The sequence below is a fragment of the Rhinoderma darwinii genome, chromosome 4, assembly GCF_050947455.1.
Source record: "Rhinoderma darwinii isolate aRhiDar2 chromosome 4, aRhiDar2.hap1, whole genome shotgun sequence".
Lineage (NCBI taxonomy): Eukaryota > Metazoa > Chordata > Amphibia > Anura > Rhinodermatidae > Rhinoderma > Rhinoderma darwinii.
This window is the reverse complement of record NC_134690.1, coordinates 307,548,165-307,572,244: the sequence shown is the minus strand read 5'-3', so window position 1 is coordinate 307,572,244 and position 24,080 is coordinate 307,548,165. Positions and strand designations below refer to the sequence as shown.

At 44.6% G+C, this 24,080-nt stretch overlaps 1 protein-coding gene across 1 annotated transcript in view; it reads left to right on the top strand.

The window, feature by feature from the left end:
- Positions 1-23,873, top strand: part of SYNJ2 (synaptojanin 2) — a 250,116-nt gene extending 226,243 nt beyond the window's left edge. Inside the window, exons 26-27 of the mRNA XM_075863738.1 lie at positions 13,917-14,083; positions 22,182-23,873. Coding sequence (XP_075719853.1) covers positions 13,917-14,083; positions 22,182-23,186 — 1,172 coding nt within the window. The 3' untranslated portion in view covers positions 23,187-23,873. The remainder of the gene's footprint in view (positions 1-13,916; positions 14,084-22,181) is intronic.
- The last annotated feature ends 207 nt before the right edge of the window (positions 23,874-24,080 follow it).

Genomic DNA, 24,080 nt, shown 5'->3' with positions numbered 1-24,080 from the left:
CTGGATTTTACCAAACCACATACCAATCGACAGAGGGCTAGTTTGTCTCCACAGCGCTGGGATACACGCTCTAGATGCATTCACCAGATGGCGAACCACAGAGCGACGATACATAGATAATGGCGCCTCGCACAGATGGAGCAGGAAGAAGGTCGGCGTATGCGGAAGATGGAAATCCGTGAATTTGGAGGAGATACGCCACACCTCTGACCAACAATCTGTCAGCAGCGGGCACTCACAGAAGATATGTAAGATTGTGCCCACCTGGTCTCCATATCTCCAACACAACAGCAAAACCCTGGAATCATTGCATGCAACCTGAAAGGCACTCTATACCAACGCGATAAGATCTTAAAACCCGCCTCCTGAAACCTGCTAGCCATGGAAGATTTATGTGTCATTGTGAGCAAACGGTCTTTATGTTCTGTGGAAAATTTTAGGCCCAAGTCCCTCTCCCAGCTGCGCAGGTAGGAAGGTCTGGGAAGATTAGATGGAGAAATCAGTAGGGTATATAGCCTGGACAGAGAGTGACGTAACGTGCCCGTACCTGTACAAAGGAGCTCAAAACGGGAATTATCCCTCGCATGTTCCGAAGGGTTAGGCAAGGACACGAGAAAATGTCTCGATTGAGTGATCTTCCAAGCGGTAAAAGGAAGAGGGTCAGTTAGAGACGCTAACTGTGGGCCAGTCACCAAAGCCTCCCCTGCCCGCAACCAGCGCTGGAATGGACCCCGTTCTCCCCCCTGAGGGAATGCGGGATTTCCCAGGACTGGGAATAGGGGGAGTGAGATGGAGAAATCTTTCCAGGGAAAGAGCCGGGACGCAACCGCCAATGTGGGACAAATTGTCGGGTACGTCCGTGCTGATAGGGGAGTATCCCTGTCCAACCAAGGCAGAGCCTGCAGAGGAACTGCCAGCATAGACTGCTCCATCGAGACCCACTGTTTAACCTCTGTGTGCCTGAACCAATCCAAAATCCGTGACAGGTGTGAGGCCTGGTGATAAGAGATAAAGTCCGGAAGGCCCCCACCACCCTCACGCCTGGAATGGAAAAGCATGGAGCGAGCTATACGGGCTGGCTTCCCCACCCATATGAATCTATGGAGTAAGGACAACCGTGCTTGAAAAATGGTGCGGGGGATATGAATCGGCAGGGCCTGAAAGAGGTACAAGATCCGCGGCAGGATATTAATTTTAAAAATTGCACACCTGCCGAACCAAGTAAATGTGCCAGTCATCCAGGACGCTCTTTACACGTTGGAGGAGGGGAGGGTAGTTAGCTGCGTAAAGGCGAGATAGATCCCTGGAGAGCTGAACCCCCAAATACTTGAGCGAGTCTCTCGCCCATTTAAAAGAGAAGGACCCCGACAGATCTTCCACCAAAGACTGCGGCAACGAGACATTGAGAGCCTCCAACTTCTGATAATTAATTTTGAAGTTAGACAATTTAGAGTATCTTTTCATCTGCACCATGAGATTGGGCAAGGAGATCCTGGGTGCGGTGAGAAAGAAAAGCAGGTCATCCGCATACGCAGCGACCTTATGGGACCGTCCTCCCAGCGATACACCCGCTATGTCTGAGTTGGAGCAAACCTGACACAGGAAGGGCTCCAGGCACAAAATGAAAATTAAGGGAGACAAGGGACAACCTTGCCTCGTGCTTTTAGCGATAGCGAGCGGGGATGAAAAAGTATCATTGACCTTTACCCGTTCCGAGGGAGAGGAGTAGAGGCTCGAAATCCATTGCATGATGTGAGTGCCCAACCCAATATGCCGCAAGGTGGCCAGCATAAAATCCCAGTCGACCCTGTCGAAGGCCTTCTCCGCATCCGTGGACAGCAAAAGCGTGGGCAGGGATTATCTCGAGCTTCCCTAAGAGGCATGAAGCCTACCTGATCGTAATTGATCACATTATGAAGGAGGGGGTAATCCTATGGGCTAGGATGTTAGCAAACCGCTTCAGATCCACATTTAGCAAAGAGATGGGGCGATAGTTTTGACAAATGGATGGATCCTTCCCCTCCTTGGGTATCACCGTAATGTAGGCCCGCAACGTGTCTGGAGGAAGGGTGCGCCCTTCAGTAAGTGAGTTGAAGGCATACAGGAAATGGGGAGCGAGCAGGCCTTATAGTATTGGATGGGCAAGCCATCCGGACCCGCCGCTTTCACGGTGTGCGAGTCCTTCAAATCCCAAGACCACTCCTCCGGGGAAATAGGCTCCTCCAGGAGAGCAATCGCCTCCTGGGGGATACATTTCATCCCTGAGGACCTTCGGTATGCCTCTATCAGCTCCAAGCGGCTCCCCCCATCCGCAGATGGAGAGGCCCAAGGAAGATTATGAAGGGAGTGGTAATAGGCCCGAAAGGCCTCAGAAATTTCATGGGCAAGGTGCATACGCCTATTGCTGGAAGCCTGGATATGGGGAACATAGGTACGTGATCGGGTTTTCCTAAGTGCCCGCCCCAGGGTCTTACTAGGTTTGTTACTGAATTCATAAAAATGACGTCTACATTTAACAGGGAGGCCCTAGCTTTCGCAAGACAGAGGGAACGAACCTGAACTCGCAGCTGCCCCAGATCCGCCCCCACAACCCGGTCCAAGGAGGCTTTATGGGACTGTTCCAGAAGATGTATGCGGGACAAAAGATCCAACAAGTGTGCCGACCTCTCCTTTTTAAGTTTAGAACCTATACGGATGAAGGAACTGCGGATCACACACTTATGTGCCTCCCAAATACAAAGCGGATCAACCTCCGGGGAAACTTTTGTGTCAAAATACTCCCGGAGATTCCTATGGATGTCCGATACCACCGTCGGGTCCTGCAGGAGCGAGTCGTTCAAGTGCCACTGCCAGGAGCGAGGGTGGGCCGCTGGGAGTGAGAGCGAAAGCGTGATGAGCGTGATTAATATCATCAATGAAGGCTGATGAGAGGTGGGAGTGACGTAGGAAGAAATCTGGAGTATGGCCACGCATCGGCCAATTGGTACTCGTGTAACAACCGGCGGTGAGCTGACAAGGAGTCTAATATAGGCTCTAAGGTGACATTCAAATCCCCCCCCCCCCCCCCAGTATTAGATTGGCTTCCAGGAAGCCATGCAACTCCACCAAAACCCTCTCCAAGAAGGCAACCTGATCAGTGTTATGGAGATAATATGAAGCCAGTGTGAACATTATGTTAGCCAACCTACCTTTCATGAAGAGATAACTTCCCGCTCCATCCGCCCGAGTTTCCACATGCTCCCAAGGAAGGGACCGCGAGATCAGAATGGAGACCTCTTTGGTCATGGAATCAGGTGACGCAGTATGGTACCCCTCCCTATATTGGGAGTCCCTCAATTTTGGTATACAATCCGCCCGGAAGTGGGTTTCCTGAAGAAACTCCACCTGCGCTTTCTAATTCCAGAGGAGACTGAGAATGGAGGATCGCTTTTCCGGGATGTTCAGGCCCGATGCATTCAGGGAGACAACGATGATGTTAGATATATTGGGAGAAAATGAAAAACAGAGAAGAGAAGGCAAGAGGGGAGAGAAAGAGAAAGACCCCCTTAGAAAGGACAACAGTATCAAGAAATACGAAAAATACTGCCCTACTAGAAACGGAGTACAAAACCCCTCACCAACTCGTCGCGTGTTATGTCGTCCTCAGGAGGAAAATACCCTCTGACCACGACACAACAACGCGGAACCCTAATGGGGAACGAAGAACGACAGCGGTGAAAAAGAAGCGATCCCTCAAGGAAATAAGAATTAAACTAATAAGATCAAAATGAGCTAGACGGAACCCCGGACCCAACAGACAAACTATTGTGGACAGTGTGGACCTCCCGGCCCCTGACCACTATACAGATGTAAATCCCCCGAATCAATAACCCCAAACCCAACATACTGAACATAATGTCCCGTTCACGGTCACCACCAGTTCCGACAGCTGCCTCTCATGAAGAATGCTGCAAAGGAAAAATTTAAACACAGAAAAGATGCAAACCATAATCAAGGCCCCTGTGGTGGGAAGAAAACTAGGCTGTCAAAATCAGGTAGGACCGTCTCTGTGGGGGGGAATGCCGTCCACGTGACCTCAGCCCTACAGAACCCGTCTCTGGAACGAGGTGGATTCGGGCGCGCAGGATCCGATTAGGAACCGCCTCTGGGAAAGAGTGATGGGTGGGCTCTGTCCAATCTGGGAGCCGCACTGGGGAGATCTCCAGAAAACGGAAGGCTTCTTCCAGGTCATCCGGGGAGCGGACAGCAAACGAGTGTTCCTGACGGCAAAGTATGATGTGGAAGGGATGGCCCCTGCGATAGGTAGCGCCCGCCTCTTTAGTTGCCTCCAGCAAGGGGCAGACAAACCTGCGCATGTGGAGAGTCAATCTGGAGACATCCAGCAAGACCGTAACTTCCGAGCCATTGAAGGGAATGGCCCCCTTCTCCCATGCCCTCTGTGCAATATCTTCCTTTTGCTTGTAAAAGTACACTCCGCATATGACATCCCGAAGACTATTACCGGCCCTGGACCGAGGGCCGGCCAATCTATGCACCCTGTCCATCTCAATGGCCATATCACGCGGTCTGTCCAGGAGCTTATTGAAGATATGAGTAACCACGTCATATAACCCCTCCGGGGCACAGATTCTGGAATGCCTCTCAATTTCAGAATGTTCCGCCTCCCCCGATTTTCCACATCATCCAGGTGTAATCAAAAATCCCACATTTTGGTAGATTGGGTTTCCACAGTCTGAGAAAGAACCGAGATGTCCAAGGTGTGGACAGAGTTCTGGCGTTCCAAAGTGTCCACCCGTGCCGCCAATAAGCGTACCTCTTCTGAAACAGCCCCAATGGCACTATCGTGCTTCTCTTCCAGCCGGGAGAGGCGTACATCCAGATCAGTTTTGGGGGGGCAATACCCGCACCATTTCCCATAACTCCGCTAATGTCCGTTCCAAGGAGGGGGGGTCCCGGGTATGAGGCAGCATGATGGTCCCCGACACAACTGATGGGGAAAGTGGCCCCCTCAAAATGTCCGGCGTCCCCTGACTGAGGTGCAGCCAATCCACTGGGGGCGAGTGCCGCTGTGCGGTAAGGGAAAACGGCGCCGGGACCACCCCACCCTGCAAGGCCATGCTTCCTGTCCTGACCCAGGCTGGGGCTGGAGGGGAGAAGGACATCCATCACCAGCGGAGGAGACGCCCCAGACATGGCTGCTGTGCCCTGACCTACCTCCGACGGGGAGATGACAGGAGGGCAGACCTGACAGCGGCAGCCGAGGTTCACCGGGACAGAGGAGCTGGAGACAGGTGAGCACTCACATGCAGGCGGGGTCCGACTGCGGCCTACACCGGAAGTGGAAGAAGGCCACGGAGAAGGTCCGTCACGCTGGGAACGGAGGAACCGGTCGATCGACAGGCTGCCGGGAGGAACCGATAGGCTCTTGCAGTGCCTCGCCTTCGTCATCGCTCGCCTGGAACAGGTAAGTAAGCCCGGTGTGGGCGATTTTCTGAAGTGTGGGTCCGGAGCTCCAGGGACACACGTCTTCACACCGCCATATGCCAAAGCCACGCCCCCATAAAGATATTTTTTAACGTACCCATTTCAAAAGCTTTCTCCTGCATCTGAAGCAATTCAGTGCCAATGATCTCAAAATATTTAGAATACACCTCTAAAGGGATTCCGTCTGGTCCAGGCGATCTCCCCTTAGCTAGGTCCCTCACAGCAGTCCTCAATTCTTCCAGTGTATTGTCAACATCTAATTGATCTCTATGTACCGAGGACAACTGCGAGAAAGTAATCCCCTCTAAATATTCAAGCAATGAACCATCCGAGTACCCGCTCTGTTAAGTATATAAGTCAGTATAAAACCTACGAGATCTGTTTCCAATCTGCTCAGCATCAGTTCTCGACCATCCTCATCTAGGATTTTTAGAATGGCAGGTGATGATAGACTATTATGTACTAGATGTGACAATAATCTACTTGACTGATTTCCCAATTCAAAGGCGTTTTTTTAAAGGAAAAAACGTTTCCCATCACCCTTTTCTTTAAGATGTAACAAGTATAATCTACCCGCCTGCATTCATTTTAGTCTATTCTCCTCAGAGGGGTCAGTAATAAAGGATGATTCCATTGCTTTACAATATGCGGCCAGCCCCTCCTCAACTTATTGCGATGCTTTTTTGATTAAGGAAATTGTGGATTTCAGACACCCCCTCACGTATGCCTTAAAAGTATTCCACTTAAGTAGTGCATCGGTCTCCTCACAATGAATGTCTATAAATTGGGTTAGCTGATCGGGAATACGATCGATCGAACCAATCAAAGATATCCAAAAGGGATGTATTCTCCAGTTCATTTTACTGGCTCTCCGTTCATATAATTGACATACTGCCTGTAGAATTGCATGATTTGAAACTCCAGGTGGGGCACAGCCAATCTTGCATAGCATAGGGCATAAAGACATTGAACCAAACATGTAATCAATTCTAGATAATGCACCAATAGGAGGAGTAAAGCATGAGAATTCCAAAGATTGAGGGTGTCTTACTCTCCATAACTCCATCCATCCCATCTCATCCACCAACCTCTGCAGGTTTGAAGAAGAACACGACACCAACTTGTGCCCCGAGGCACTACCTCGGGGCACAAACTTATCAAGAACAGGGTTCAGGAGTGTATTAAAATCCCCCATACATATAACTTTAGCCTCTGGATAATTGGAAGCAAAATTAGCTGCTAGTTGTATCGGCGCCATATTGGCTGGAGGTGGAAGGTATACCCAAGATCACAAAAGATACACAATTAATAGGCATGCACAAAACCATATCTACCATCTGGATCCACAATTGTCTGAGTTTCATTCCATCGCACTGTGCGGTGAACTAATAGGGAAAATCCTCGTGAGTAGGACGAGTGCCAGGAATGCCTAGCCCATTGAACCCACGGTTTCTGCAATCTATTTACAGTCAAATGGGTCTCCTGGAGACATAAAATGTGTGGACCAAATTTCCTCACATGTGCAAACACCGCAATTCTCTTACGGGATCTACCCAGTCCCCTAATATTCCACGACATCACTTTCAGGTCAGCCATAGAGGAACATACATAAAAGAACTAGTAATGTCATCTCCACGTATACCGTACATTGCATATGTAGTCTCTGACCTGAAACAATCAGTGGGTCACTTTGTATCTGACCATGCCCACGACACCACATCCCCTGTAGTGCAATGGGAAACCCTCAAGTGTGTACTTAAGGGAATCCTTATAAAACATGGCACCCGACTTAAAAGAGAGAAGACCCACGCCCTCAAAATTGCCCTACAAAAGGTCTCCTCTTCAGCTGGCCCATAAACATTCATCTCAATTGTACGTAACCGACCGTATGCTAGACATGAGGCCAGATGTCTCTTAGACTCGGCACATAAATGAACTATGCAAATTTGCCGTAGTAGATTCTACGAACATGGCGATAAGAGTGACCAGAGCAATGAGAGGACGAATTTCCCAATCCCATATACCCTGCATTAAATCCCAAACTGGCCTCTTAGCTCACACTACGCCTGATATTGCTAAAAATTTCCTCACTTACTACTCCAGCCTTTATAATTTATGCCCATCTCCACCGGTGGCCCAGGACTCTCCCTCCTCCCCTTTTCCTCGTTTGTCCACAGAAGAAATAATGGACATGGAGGGAGACTTCTCTGCTCCAGAAATTCTCACTATTATTAAGGATCTTCCAGGGGGTAAGAGTCCAGGACCGGATATACCACCAACTTTTATAAACTTCTAGTTTGACACCTCCCACTCCTATTACTCAAATCCTTTAACGCAATTTCCCCTGAGGTCCTGTTTCCTCCTAACTCTACCCTGGCGCATGTCGCAGTCCTCCCTAAACAGGGTAAAGACACCCATCTTTCTGCTTAATGTGGATTTAAAAATGTATGCCAAGCTCCTGGCCAATAGACTGAACAAACATCTACCCACCTTGGTTTACCCAGATCAGGTGGGTTTTGTGCCTGGCAGGGAGACCCGCGACAACACGATTAAGACCCTAGACATTATCCATTATGCCCAATCCCATCACACTTCCCTCATGATTCTTTCATTAGATGCCGAAAAGGCGTTTGACAGAATCTCCTGGCCCGCTCTCCGTTCCACTCTCCAACATATAGGCTTAGGCTCTTCCTTCATTGCTAGAATTTTTGTTCTTTATCAATGCCCTTCTGCACGGCTTAAAACAAACTGCTCTCTGTCTAAACCTTTCACTATACACATTGGCACTAGGCAGGGCTGCCCCCTCACTCCTCTTCTCTATGTGCTGGTTATGGAACATTTTATGGATTCTATTTTGGGCAATCCGGACATACAAGGCATTTCTATAGGGGGAGTAGAATATAAATACTCTGTATGATGACCTTCTGGTCTATCTCACGAACCCGCATATCTCACTTCCTTCCTTGATGTCAGAACTGTCTCCATTTGGAACCTGGTCTAATTTCAAAATCAACGTATCCAAATCGGAGGCCCTAAATTTGTCATTACCAGACCCTCTAGCTGCCACTCTTAAAACGAATTTCCCTTTTGCATGGCCTTCTAAAGGCATAATCTATCTGGGAATGCATATTATAGCTGACCTTTTACAACTGTACTCCACTAATTTCATTCCCTTATTGGCATCTTTCAATAGAGATCTGACCACTTGGAATAAATGGGACTTCTCCTGGTTTGGGAGAATCAATGTTTTGAAAATGAACCTGCTCCCTAGACTGCTGTATCTCCTGCAGACCATCCCCATCTTCATCCCTGCGTCCTTCTGGCTCCGCATTCAAAGTTGTTTCGGATCCTTTATCTGGTCCTCCGGTTGACCCCGGATAAATAGGGCTGTTCTCACTCGCCCTAAGGATGCAGGTGGGGTAGGTCTGCCGGTTTGCCGCATTTATTATCTAGCAACAGCACATGCACATATCCTTGACCTTTTCCATAACCAAAACTCTAAATTGTGGGTCCGCCTGGCCCAAGCTATTTTCCCTGCTGCTCTCTCCACTCTACCCTGGATGCAACACTTATTTAAAAGGGGTGCACTACAGGCCTCCTTCACTATTTTGCAAACTGTTATGATACTGCGTTAAACTAGGTCAGATGCCTCCCTTATAGATACCTTGGGCCCACTGACTCCAATCACTGATAATCCAAACTTCCCCCCCAGGTCGAGCCCAATGCTCATTCCTTGGGGGTACCCTCCAACATCCTCTCCACTTTTCGCATGTTTTGACTGACTCCTCTATACTTCCATTGGCCACGATACTATCTGATAACACGCTTTCCGTTACAGTTTTATTAATACAATCAGTTGAAACATTTCTATGTTGCCACTAAAAAACATGCAACCCTTCACCGCACTTTCACTGACTCTGAGCAGTAATGCATCTCTTCACCCCTCCCCCCTCGCACACTATTTCCACACTTCACCACTCCTTTCTCACCAATCGCTCACAACAGCCACTCTCCTACTGTAAGGCCTGGGAACAGGAATTGAACAAACAATTCACTGATGCACAGTGGAAGCGCTGCTTCTACTTCTCCCATATGGCCGCCCGTGCTCAAGAGACCAGCTTTAAAATAGTCCCTACCACACTCCATAAATGGTATCCCCTAGTACCTGACAACTGTTGGCGCTGCGGTGTAACAGGTGGCTCCATGACACACGTTTGGTGGAGCTGCCTCTACTGAAGTCCTTCTGGGAAGCGCTATCCACGAAACCACTGGATTCTTGGTCCCTGACTCTCCTGAGGCGACGCTATTGTTTATGTTCCCCATGCCCATGAATGCATACAAACGATCTCTCATTAGACACTTATTACAGGCAGCGAAGTAAAGTTATTCCATGCAAATGGAAATCAATAGAACACCCTACGTTGGATGATTGGTTCCAGGAGGTTGCGTTGGTACAGAGGATGGAGGATCTCCTAGCCTAGACCCTAGAGGCGACCACTCGATATATAAACACATGGCTTCAGTGGACCATTTTTCTTTCGTCCCCCATGTACCATACGTTGGTTAGCTAATGGGAAGTGGTTTCTTCCTCCAGTTCTGTTCTCTTCTACTGTGCCTCTCCCCTGGCAATTGTACTTGCATCTTTTACTGTAAATGTAGCTATCGGATGACCTTCTGCCTCCTTATTGTATTATCATAATTTCTCAGGCTCCGGGTTCGTCATGTCCCTACCTTCCTTTTCTACTCTGTAGTACTTTTTACTGGCCTCTTCTCTATCTCTCTTTTGTCCTTCTTCCTCTTAACAGGTATGATCCATCTCATTTGCTAGCGACCATCACCAACATAGGCATACGTTGCCGACACTTACTTTGTCTGGGTTACGCTGGATCGGCCCACCTCATTAACCTCTTTCAGGCTCCGAGTCATCCTCTTGACCCTGATAGTTATGTTGGACTGTCTATACACTGAAATTACTATGGATCTTTGCCTGTTCGCTGGTTTTTATGTTTCTATTATGCTTTTTGAATCTTTTGTATTTTTATCTTATTTCCTTTTTGTTGGTATAAAATAAAAATTTTCGAATTTCCCCCAAAAATTTCATATATGTGGACGTATACTGGTGTTTGGGCACGCTGTGGGATTCAGAACAAAGGGAGCGCTATTTGGCTTTCAGAGTGCAGATTTTGCTTGGTGGTTGTTCTGTTTGGGGTTTTACTGGTATGCCAGTTTATTATGTGGGGTTATATGTAAGTTGTGAATAATTCATAGATATGTGGCCGGTGTTGCATTGATAAATGGTGCCCAATCTTATCCGTTTTTGGAACGCTCTGCACAATTTCTGTCGCTATATTCTGAGAGCCAGAACTTTTTTCTTTTTTTCTCTACCGGAGCTGTGTGAGGGCTTGTTTGTTGCAGGACAATCTGTAGTTCTCATCGGTATCATTTTACGGTACATGCGATTTTTTTATTTATTTTTATCACTTTTTATTCCATTTTTTGGCAAGCAAGGTGCCAAAAAAATATAAGTTTTTTAAGTGTTTACCGTGCGCTATAAATTACATTTTACTTTATTTTGCGGATCGATACAATTACGGCAATACCATATGTATATAGTTTTTTTTAATGTTTTGTAGCGTTTGCGCAATAAAATCACTTTTTCTATAACATTTATTGTATCGCCATATTCTGAGAGCCATAAGTTTTTTTATTTTTCAGTCAAAAAAGCTGTGTAAGGGCTTGTTTTTTGTGGAATGGATTGTAGTTTTTATTGGTACTATTTTGGGGTATATGCGACTTTTTGATCGCTTTTTATTCTATATTTTGGGAGGGGTGGTGACCAAAAAAATAGTGATTCTGTCATTGTTTTTTACTTATTTTTTTTGCCGTGTCCACCATGCGGGAGAAATAATATTATAGTCTTATTCTTTGGGTCGTTACGTATGTGGTGATACCAAATATGTGTTGTTTTTTTTTACGTTTTCATTTTTTTCCTATAATAAAAGACAAAAAACATTTTTTGTTTTTGTAACTTTATCATTTATTTTTACACTTTTCTAAAAACATTTTTATTACCTTTTTTTACTTCTTTTACTTGAAAACCTGCAGCACTGATAGCTGCTATAATAAATTACACTACCGGCTGGTCCTGATAGGCTTCCATGCTTGGCAGACCCGGAGGCCGTTTTATGGCCTCCAGTTTTGAATGGCAGACCCGGGGGCCGTTGTATGGCCTCCGGTTTTGCCATGACAAGCAACGGCAGCACCGGCCCCGTGAACGTTTGTTGTAGCCACAATCTTTCCAGTTTGTTGCTACAACAAACTTTCCCTGCGGTGACATGTTCTGGACCTGAACCAATCAGGTCCTGATCATGTCTCCGGAACCAGAGGCTGGTGTTAACAGCGCGATCCGCGTGTCAGGGCTACTCTTAGACATGCGATCGCGCTGTTAACACCCACCGTGAATTCACAGTGGACGTGAATTTACAGTGGACAGTCGGGAAGCGGTTATGTAATACAGGTGTAAACCCAGACCCCACATGGTGCTACTAAACCGAACTTGAATTACCATAGAACTCTAAGATGGTTTAAGTTTTGTTCAGCAAAGCCATTAGTCGATATATATCAACTTTGTAATTTACTTACTGTAAAATGTAGTTGTTTTATCCAGGCAATTTCTTTGTGAAGTTACTTCCACTTGGTGTCTGCCTGCCTGTAGGTTTCAATCATCACTGGAGTTCAGGAACATCGTAGCCTCTTGATTTGTCTCTGCTACATGACGTACAACTACGGAGCTCGTCCCTTCCTTTCCTTTCTCTGTCATTCCTCTTCTCTTCCTTTTCTTTTTCTTCCCTCTTCTCAGGATATGTTTACCTGTGGGCTTTAGTGCATGTCTGCAGGTTCAGGATGCATGGGGTGAGTCCCATCTATTGTTTAAACATAATTCTGTTTGTGTACTTACCATTCAGAATGCACACATTTACTGGCCTGTGTGCCGACGTACTATACGGTTGCATATTTTTTTGGCATTAACGTGTTATGTTTGTGAAAATTGAAAATAAAAGAATTTATAAAAAAAAATAAAAGGGAGGGGGAGCAGGAGGAGGAAGGAGAGAGCGTCATTGACACACTGCGAATACAAGTATATAGAGAGGATAGGAGTAGCAGAGAGAAAAAGACAGACAGATGTGCAATCCTGCTCTTCTATGTGTGGAGTGTGTAGAAAACATGATGGCTGTTTAGCCTCTGCTCACTAGCTCAGACAACTGAGAATTAGTGATAGAGCCTGCACAGAGGAAATCTGCTAAAAAATGCAGAATTCAAGTCATATAATGGCCAGAATAGTGTTATTTCTCATGTACACATAAATGACCGCTTATTCTGAAAAGTCACCTGAAAAGTTAGGTACGCTTTAAATACTTCTTACATTGAGTGTTCTATGCTGTTTATTAGCTTCATTCACTTGCAGGCTGCACACTCCACTCAGTAGGAGGAGAATTACAGCATCCCTTCCTGGCCGAGAGTGAGAGATATAGCTAAAATAATTTGAGTATCTCATCCAAACAGTTTTTGGAAGGTGCTGATTCTCCTAGCGGAGAAAGGAGTCTTAAGGGCAATGCTCCAGTAAATTCCAAGAGCTGCGTCAAAGGCATCTCATTCAACCAACCAGAAACCTACTGATGAGGAGCAACATTTTTAAACCGTGCTGTCTAATGATGGGTCTCTCTGGTTTGGCTATTAGTAATGCAGAGTAGAATGGTCAGCAATCCATCTTTCAGTGGTGCACGTGGACAGGGAAGGTCCCTGCTTGAGTACTAAGGTGAAATCCTGGCACTAACAAAGTTGCTTCCAATCAATTTTATTATTCATATAGCCGAATACATTATACTGGTTTGGCTATTAACCCAAGTCATGTTTTTACGGCTCTGTAAAGGTTTGGACATTGTCACCTATAGGTGGCACTAGAGAGACTTTTCTTTATTCTGGAGGAGAGCTATCATCCAAACCGTGAATAACCAGCTGCCAGTGTGTCTGTAGCGGGAATTTGCTAGCTAATAAAGTCCTCTTAGCACAACAGCATCACCGCTGATTAAAACAGGCAGTTACTCTTTCTTTCTCTTTTTCTGCAGTGTGAGAGGGCCAAGGGGAGCATTGGCAAGTGTAATGTGAGCTAGCAGGCTTGTAGACAGAGCCACTGGGACCGGGCAGCAGCTCCACTGTAAGGCTAGACTCACAGCACTTTTTGCCATACAGTTATGGCATGTATTCTTTTTTTTTTTTTACTGCATACTAGAACAGGATGCAACTGTGGATGTCTGTACATTGTTTTTTGACAGCAATGCATATATTTTTTTTTATTTGGATTAAGTTTTGAAGTATAGAGAGCTTGTGTCTAATGAAATATTCCATAATGTATGTTTTTGCTTATATTTCAGAAAAACAAGATGAAGATTTAAAAACTGGACTTCATCGCAATCAAAGTTTTCCAAAAGCAGAACCTAAATCTGTATCACTCAAGGTGTCTCATGTTTACTCGCTGGACGTAGAGGCAGTGCTGGTCCCACGCAGACCTCCTCATCAAAAGACTACTGTCAACACCGAAGTAAGTCATGCTATATTTAAAGGGCTTTTACAAATTTATCTAAAGCTGAATCTTAGCCTGTGTAATGAAATATGTTTTGTGTTAAACGCCTTAACGCACCATGACGTGCTGGTACGTCATGGTGCAGGGGGAGAGGTATGGCGCGGGCTGACGCGCTGAGCCCGCTCCATACGCTGCGGGTGTCAGCTGTGTATTACAGCAGAAACGATGCACTAATGGCCATGAAAAGCGGCCGCGCTGTTCCTGGCTGTTTTAAACTACTTAAAAGCCGTGGTCTATAGCGACCACGGGATCTAACCAGTTATAAAGAGAGTGTGGCCCCTCAAACAGCCCAACCGTGACGTTAACTTTATTTTTCTTTTAACAAGGAGTAAAATGTTAAAAAAAAAAAAACTATAAAAATTTGTTATCGCCATAATCGTATCAACAAAGATAAAGTTCATTTGACATTTTTACCGCACGGTAAAAGACGTAAAAACGAAACCCAAAGATAATTGAATTTTCTTTCAGTTTCCCAGCACATTATATGGTACTTTAGATGGTGCCAATAGAAACTACAACTCCTCCCGCAACAAGAAAAAAAGGCCTTCAGTTATGGCTCATGGAAGGCATTAAGTGAAAAACAAAAATAGGCTTGGACTTTAAGGGGTTAGTTTCCTTAGTATTTTAACCCCTTCGCGCTCAGCGACGTACTATTCCGTCACGCTAACCAATACGTTCGCGCTCAGCGACGGAATAGTACGTCGCGGGAGTAACGGCCATTTCGGCTGTCCTCCCGACACATACAGGAGCTGTGACAGCTGCTGTCTCGTACAGCAGCTGCCGCAGCTCCTACAACAGGGACCGATCGCGGTGTCCCCGCTGATTAACCCCTGAAAAGCCGTGATCAATAGTGATCACGGCTTTTTAGGGGTTAAGCTACAATCGCCAGCCTGCTACGCGATAGCTGCTGGCGATGGTGACTATGGCAACCGGACACCAAACAATGGCGTCCGGCTCTGCCATTGACGGAAGAAAGTGGGTCCTGACGAAGTCAGGACCCACTATGCTTGCTGTCAGTGAGTAGCTGTCAGCTCTAATTCACTGCACTGCGCATGTAGTGCAGTGTATTAGATTAGCGATCAGGGCCTCCTGCCCTCATGTCCCCTAGTGGGAAAAAGTAATAAAGTAAAAAAAAAAGTTAAAAAAAGATGTGGAAAAATAAGAAAATAAAAGTTTTAAAAGTAAAAATCCCCCCTTTTCCCTTATCAGTCCTTTTATTATTAATAAAAATATATAAACAAACAAATAAACTATACATAATTGATATCGCCGCGTCCGTAACGGCCTGAACTACAAAATAATTTCGTTATTTATCCCGCGCGGTGAACGCCGTAAAAGAAAATAATAATAAACCGTACCTGAATCACAATTGTTTGGCCTTCACCTCCCAAAAAATGGAATAAAAAGAGATCAAAAAGTCGCATGTACCTAAGAATGGTACTGATCGAAACTACAGTTCGTTACACAAAAAATAAGTTCTCGCACGGCTTTATTGATGGAAAAATAAAAACGTTATGGCTCTTCGAATAAGGCAACACAAAAAGTGAATGATTTTTTACAACACTTATTTTATTGTGCAAACGCCATAAGACATAAAAAAAACTATACACATCTGGTATCGCCGTAATCGTATCGTCCCGCAGAATAAAGTGAATATGTAATTTATAGCGCACGGTGCACGCTGTAAAAAAAATAGAATAAAAAATCAATAGTAGAATTTCTGTTTTTTAGTCACCACGCCACCTAAAAATAGAATAAAAACTGATCAAAAAGTCACATGCACCCCATGAAAACTGCAATGTATTCCTCAAGGGGTCTAGTTTCCAAAATGGGGTCACTTTTGGGGGTTTTCCACTGTTTTGGCACCACAAGACCTCTTCAAACCGGACATGCTGCCTATCAAAAAGGAGGCCTCAAAATCCACTAGGTGCTCCTTTGCTTCTGAGGCCGGTGCTTCAGTCCATTACCGCACTAGGGCCACATGTGGGATATTTCTCAAAACTGCAGAATCTGGGCAATAAGTATTAAGTTGCGTTTCTCTCGGGTAAAATCTTTTGTGTTATAAAAAAAAATGGTATAAAGAGGATTTTCTGACAAAAAAAATATGTAAATTTCACCTCTACTTTGCTTTAAATTCCTGTGAAACACCTAAAGGGTTCATAAACTTTCTAAATGCTGTTGTGAATACTTTGAGGGGTCTAGTTTCTAAAATGGGGTGTTTCATAGGGGTTTCTAATATATAGGTCCCTCAAAGCATCTTCAGAACTGAACTAGAACCTAAAAAAATAAATAAATTAGGAAATACTTTGCTTCTTACATTATACTGATAATGAGCCGTGCCCATCCCGAGATGACCCCAGTTTTGACCGTTTGTATAAGCGGAGACCCCTATTAGACCGTTTCAGTGCCCGGTTTTCCCAAGCATTCACCCCCGAGAAGTGTATTTCTATTGATGAGTCCTTGGTAGATTTTAAAGGGAGGGTTCAATTCCGCGAGTACCTGCCGGATAAGAAGGCAAGGTATGGCGTGAAGATGTATAAGCTGTGCGAGAGTGCATCAGGGTATACCTACAAATTTAGGATATATAAAGGGAAGGACACCAGTATTCAACCCCCATAATTCCCCCCCCCCCCCCCTTTACTGGGAGTTAATGCAAAAATTGTGTGGGATTTGGTGCACCCACTGCTGGACCAGGGTTACCACCTCTACCTGGATAATTTTTATACCAGCGTCCCACTCTTCAACTGCTTCGCTTCCAGTCCTGTGGCATGCGGCACTGCTAGAAGAAACCTGAGAGGCCTCCCTAAGACTCTGCAGGGCAAACAAGAAGGGGTGAGAGCAGGGCACAATCTAGCAGCAACATATTGTGTGTCAAGTACAAGACAAGAGAGATGTCACACCAGTACCCATGTACCTGTACGAGATACCAGTACAGGGACCCCCAAACCAGACTGCATCCTGGGCTACAAAAGGGACATGGGAGGGGTGGACTTGTCAGATCAAGTCCTGAAGCCCTACAGCGTCATGCGGTGTGGTATATACCGATGGCATTGTACAATGTGTACGTGCTACGTCGATGTACAGGCCAGAGGGGAACTTTCCTGGAATTTCAAGAGGTGGTTATCAAGAACCTAATCTTTAGGGACCAGGAAGGGGGGGGGGCACCAAGGAACTTCTGGAAGCGAGGCCACAGGCATCGTACAAGGGCAAAACTTTCCAGGAGAAGTTCAGCAAACTGGCAAGAAGGGAAAAAGTAAAAGGAGGTGAAAAGTCTGCTATAAGAGGGGGATAATGGAGGACACAATATATCAATGTAACACGTGTCCCGAAAAAACAGAGCTCTGTATGAAAGAGTGTTGTAAAATTTATCATACATCCTTTGGTTTATAATTTACCCCAATTTTACTTACCCTGATGTACTCCGCACAGCTTATCCCCCCTTATCTTTCCCTTCTGAGCCCTGCTGTGTGCCCAGGCAGCTGTTAACAGCCACATTGAAGGTATTGCCATACCCGGGAGAACCCACATTACAATTTATGGGTTGTATGTCTCCTGTCAAAATGCTCACTACACCTCTAGATGAATTCCTTAAGGGTGTAGTTTTTAAAATGGGGTCACTTCTTGCGGGTTTCAACTGTACTGGTACCTCAGGGGCTTCTGCATACATGACTTCGCACCAGAAAATCCCCAGTAGGCCAAATGGTGGTCCTTTCGTTCTGAGCCCTCCCATGGGCCCAAACGGCAGTTTATCACCACAAATGGGGTATTGCTGCACTCAGGACAAATTGCGCAACAGAATGGGGTATTTTATTTCTTGTGAAAATAAGAAATTTTCAGCCAAAACTACATATTATTGGAAAAAATTAATTTAGTTTTAATTCCCAGCCCAATTCAAATAAGTTCTGTGAAAAAACTATGGCGTCAAAATGGTCACAACACCCATAAATGAATTCCTTGAGGGGTGTAGTTTCCAAAATGGGGTCACTTCTGGTGGGCTTCCATTGCTTTGATACCTCTGGGGCTCTGCAAATGCGACATGGCACCCGAAAACCAATTCAGCAAAATCTGGACTCCAACAAACACATAGCGCTCCTTTCATTCTGAGCCCTCCCATGGGCCCAAACGGCAGTTTATCACCACAAATGGGGTATTGCCGCACTGAGGACAAATTGGGCAACAAAATGGGGTATTTTGTTCCCTGTGAAAATAAGAAATTTTGATCACAAATGACATCTTATTGGAAAAAATTACATTTTTTTAATTTCACAACCCAATTCAAATAGGTGCTGTTAAAAAAACTGTGGGGTCAAAATGGTAACAACAACCATAAATGAATTCCTTGAGGGGTGTAGTTTCCAAAATGGGGTCACTATTCGGGGATTCCTACTGTTTTGGCACCTCAACACCTCTTCAAACCTGGCATGCTGCCTAAAATATATTCTACTAAAAAGAGGCCTCAAAATGCACTAGGTGCTTCTTTGCTTCTGGGGCTTGTTTTTTAGTCCACGAGCGCACTAGAGACACATGTGGGACATTTATAAAAACTGCAGAATCTGGACAATACATATTTAGTAGTATTTCTCTGATAAAACCTTCTGTGCTACAGAAAAAAAATTGAAATTCAGCAAGAAAAATGAAATTTGCAAATTTCACCTCCGCTTTGCTTTAATTCTTGTGAAATGCCTGAAGGGTTAAAAAAAACTTTCTAAATGCTGTTTTGGATATTTTGAGGGGGTACTAGTTTTTAAAATGGGGTGTTTTATCAGGGTTTCTAATACATAGGCCCCTCAGAGCCACTTCAGAACTGAACATGTACCTTAAAAAAAAGGCTTTTGAAATTTTCTTAAAAATATGAGAAATTGCTGTTTATGTTCTAAGCCTTGTAACGTCCAAGAAAAATAAAATAAATGTTCAAAAAACTATGCCAATCTAAAGTAGACATATGGGAAATGTGAACTAGTAACTATTTTGGGTGGTATAACTGTCTGTTTTACAAGCAGATGCATTTAAATTCTGAAAAAGGTTTTTTTTCAAAATTTTCTCTACATTTTGCAATTTTTCACCAATAAACACTGAATATATCGACCAAATTTTACCACGAACATGAAGTCACGAGAAAACAATCTCAGAATCCTTGGATAGGTTTAAGCATTCCGACGTTGTTACCACATAAAGTGAAATATGTCAGGTTTCAAAAATGGCCTCTGAGTCTTAAGGCCCAAACTAGGCTGCATCCTTAAGGGGTTAAGATGTTAACAACAAATGTTTCTATTCACTAACTTCAAGCAGAGGCTGTCCTGATCACATCCAATTAGCTTCATGGCTTATTGAAGGGAACTTGTCACTAGATTTTAGGGGATTAAACCACTAGCATGTCGTTATATTGCCGGGATTTAGCATTCTAAACAAGCTCCTCAAAGATGTCCATTTTGGAAAAATTCAAAAAAGTTCTAGAATCCTCTAGAGAAAAAACAAAAAAAAAAGCTTTCAAAAGATTAATGCATCCAAAGAAAGGCCTTTGCAGCATATAATCACTTCTGTCAAAACAGCCTCCCTAGCTGTGCCTTACCATCAACTGGGGAACTTAATTCTATGAATGGGATCATTAAAGGCTATGTAAACCTTCAAAAGCAATTTAAAAAATAAATAAATGTTCAATTAGTGTGTTTTGTGTAACTTTATAATTACTTTTTATTGAAAACTATTTTTACTTTCTGAGATACAGCTGCTTTGTATTCTATATACAGAGCAGCTGTATCTTGCACTGAATCCTGTACCCGTCGGAGGCGCGAGACTGACTGGTTCAATATTAGCGGGTCCCGCGTGTCTCTGACACGTTAGATCGCGCTGCTATCGATCACGTCTAAGTTCATAACCTAGATGTGATCAATTACAGGTAGATCCTACGTGTCAGAGACACGCAAGTTCTTCTAACACTGAACCAGTCAGTCTCGCGGACCTGACTGTTTCCGGTCTTAGTTTACGATACGGCTGCCATGTATACAGAATACAGAGCAGCTGTATATTTAAAAAGTGAAAATAATTTTTAATAGAAACTAATTATAAAGTTGCACAAAACACACTGATTGACCTTTTTGTTTAAAAAATAAAATAAAAAAAATAGCTTTTGAAGGTTTACATAACCTTTAAAAGGGTTGTCCAGACAGATTTTATTTATTGCTTATCCTTAGGATAGGTCTTCAATATCTGATTGGCAGAGGTCTGGCTCCCGGCACCCCTGTCGATCAGCTGATAAATGAGGTCACGGCGTTCATCACCACAGCCTTTTCAGTTTACAGGCACAGCGCTGTGGTTCTTGAGCAGCTGTGCCTGAGATTGCAGTTCCTATCCCATTCAAGTGAATGGGACTGAGCTGCAATCCCAGGCTCAGCCTCTACCGATATGTGCAACGTTGTGCCTGGTAAACACTAAAGCGGCCGCGGCGACTAACGCTGTGGCCTCTTCAGTCAGCTGATCAACAGAGTACCGGGGGTCGGACCCATGCTCATCTTATTTTGATGACCTATCCTAAGGATAGGCCATCAATAAAATATGTCCAGACAACCCCTTTTAAGCCCTTCTCGACCAAGGACCTATCTTATATGTCCAAGCTAATACATGCTCTAGTGCAGGCTAGATCACGGCAAGAATCTTGCCCGAGCTAGAGCAGGTTGATATCGAAGTTGAATATACTAGTCCTTCTCAATGAATTATAATATCATCAAAAAGTTAATTTATCTCAGTAATTCAATTAAAAAAGTGAAACTCATATATTTTATAGATTCATTACACATAGAGTGATCTATTTCCAGCATTTATTTCTTTTAATGTTGATTATAGCTAACAGTTAATGAAAATCCAAAATTTTAATATTATATAAGCCCAATTTCAAAAATGATTTTTAATACCAAAATGTTGGCCTACTGAAAAGTATGTAAAGTACATGCACTCAATACTTGGTCAGCACTCCTTTTGCATGAATTACTGCATTAATGCGGCGTGGCATGGAGGCGATCAGCCTGTGGCACTGCGGAGGTGTTATGGAAGCCCAGGTTGCTTTGATAGCTGCCTTCAGCTCGTCTGCATTGTTGGGTGTGGTGTCTCATCTTCCTCTTGACAATACCCCAGATTCTCTATGGGGTTTAGGTCAGGCGAGTTTGCTGGCCAATCAAGCACAGTGATACTGTGGTTATTAACGGTACATTTGGCAGTGTGGGCAGGTGCCAAGTCCTGCTGGAAAATGAAATCCGCATCTCCATAAGCTTGTCAGCAGAGGGAAGCATGAAGTGCTCTAAAATTTCCTGGAAATAGATCACTCTGTGTGTAATGAATCTATCCAATATGAGTTTAACTTTTTGAATTGAATTACTGAAATTAACTTTTTGATGATATTCTAAATCATTGAGAAGGACTAGGATATGCAAGTGGGCGACGTGCTAGTTAACATTAACTTTTTTGTTATCTACCCTCTTACAGATCAGAAAGCTTGCTCTCTGATTGTACTATGCATGCGGGACTTTTTTTTTTTTTTAATATGTGAGTGTTCAACATAGGTTAAATAGTTAATTTGGCCTTAAAGGGATTGTCCACTACCAGACAACTGATGACCTATCCACCGGATAGGTCATCCGTATATGATCGGTGAGGATCCGACACCTGGACCCGGCACCGATCAGCTGCCCCGGCTGCTCCGGGCACTGTACGTCCATGCCGGAAGCAGATTGCTCTGTCCACAGTATAGCGGCAGAGCTGCCGTACTGCAGCTCTGCTCTTATTCAAGTGAATAGGAGCAGAGCTGTAGTTTGGCAGCACGGCCTCTATGCAATGTACAGAGCCAACTGCTTCCGGCTCCGTACATTGCATACTGTGCAATGACATCCAGTTCCCGCAGGAAGCCGAAGCAGCTGATCGGTGCGGGGTCCGGGTGTCGGACCCGCACTATCTGGTGGAGAGGTCATTAGTTGTCCGTTAGTGGACAAACACTTTAAACTTTCATATTATATATTATGGTTGATTTTCAATGTAATAAAGTCTTCCTTTCTTTTCCCTTTAATAGTTTAATCAAGAACAGAAAGCAGAACTATTTCAACAGCCAAGTGCTGTACACTTGCCACAGGTTACTCTTAAACCAGTGCATCGTTTGGGCATCTCAGATAGTGTATTACCTTTAAGACCTCCACCCAAAGTCCCTCTTAAACCAAAACCTGAGCCTTGTGTAAATTCAATTGATTCAAATATCAATCTAACTGCTAAGCCTTATTTGAGGAGCGATGACCTTATAACATTGGATATCATGAATGAGCCAAAGGATAAAGATGCAGGCAAAGTGGAATCAGTGGATTTGGAATATTCACTACAATTTATCCGACCATCTGAATCTGTTAATAATTCAGATGTGAGTGATGGAAATGGTCAAGCACCTCTTCCAGTCTTCAGGACCGAGTTAAAACAAGGTACCACCACTTCTTCAACTGTTTCTGTTACGCCTCAAAAAGAGGACAAGACAGATGCTACAGATAATAGCAACATTCCAAAAATACGTCCCGTACCTAAACCAAGAACAATACCTCCTTCTCAGATTGTAAAATCTCAGGAATTCAAACAGAGTGATGAGGCAACTTCTACTGCTCAAACTAATGTCACATCTGAGGAAATGTCAAGCAATATTTCTTTCCCTCCAGCAGTTCCACCCCGAAGGAAAAAGTCAGCTCCAGCTGCTTTTCACCTTCAGGTGTTACAAAGTATCAAGAGTTTGTCTCAAGATGATGCAATGTCAAATATGAATAACCGTTCAAGTGAAGGAACTTTAGGGAACATAGATTCTGGTTTGTGTGAGACTTCAAGCACAATGGACAATAGTAAGCACCAAAACTATTTTACTCAACTACTAGAGCCACAAAGAAGCTGGTCTTCTGAAGGAACAGTTTATCAGGAGAATGTTCTATTTCAGTGCGCAAACCCTGGCACTTCCACAGATCAGTTTACCGGCAATGGGTCGATATTTCAAGACGAGGAAAAAAATAATACAATCTCCAAGGGAAATTGTGAATCTCCATGGTGACTGCAAATATTTTAAAAGGACTGAGAAACCTAAAATTCATGTTTAGAATCAGAGTTCTTCATCCATACTAAATCTATGTAAGATTTTCATATTTGTACTGGAGACTTTGAGTTATAGTTTTAATTGTGTAGGGAGATATTTTTCTAAACACAATAAGATTTCCATCCAGTGATCCAATTGAAGGATGTTTTAGGTCCCATGCACACGGCCGTGCCCGTAATCACTGACTGCCGCGGACAGCCACCCGCATTTGCGGGTCGTGCCGTTATGTAAAGTATGGGAGCATGGACGGTGAAAAGCAAGATAGGACATGTCTTTTGTGACGGCTTTCTGCGGCCCGGATACCTTACCGTAAATAAACGGGAAGGTGTCCGTGGAGAATAGAAGTGAATGGGTCCGTAATTACGGACAATTTTTACGGTCGTGTGCATGGGGCCTTGCCCTGTACGATATGGCAGATAATTCAACTCGCAAAACTGTAAAACAGTAATGTGCAGGTTATTAGTTTGATTTTTAAATGTCAAAGAAACCATTAGGCCTCATTCACACGGCAGGGTTTCCCGGCCGGGTGCCGGCCGTTCATAAATCGGCCGGCACCCGGCACCCGGCTGCATTAGGAATAATAGACCCCTAATGGGGCTATTCACACGACCGATTTTTTGACGGCCGGGAAAACCGCCCGTCAAAAAATAGGACATGCTCTATTTTCGCCCGGGTACCCGGCCGCCCGGCTCCCATAGAAGTCTATGGGGCCGGGTAATACTCGGCCATCACCGGGATGTGTCCCGAGTGACGGCCGGGTTTTCCGGCTCTTGCGCTCTATCTCCTCCTCCTCACAGCGCAGAGTGCATGTGAGGAGGAGGAGTTGATGCCATTCTGACGAATGGCATCGCT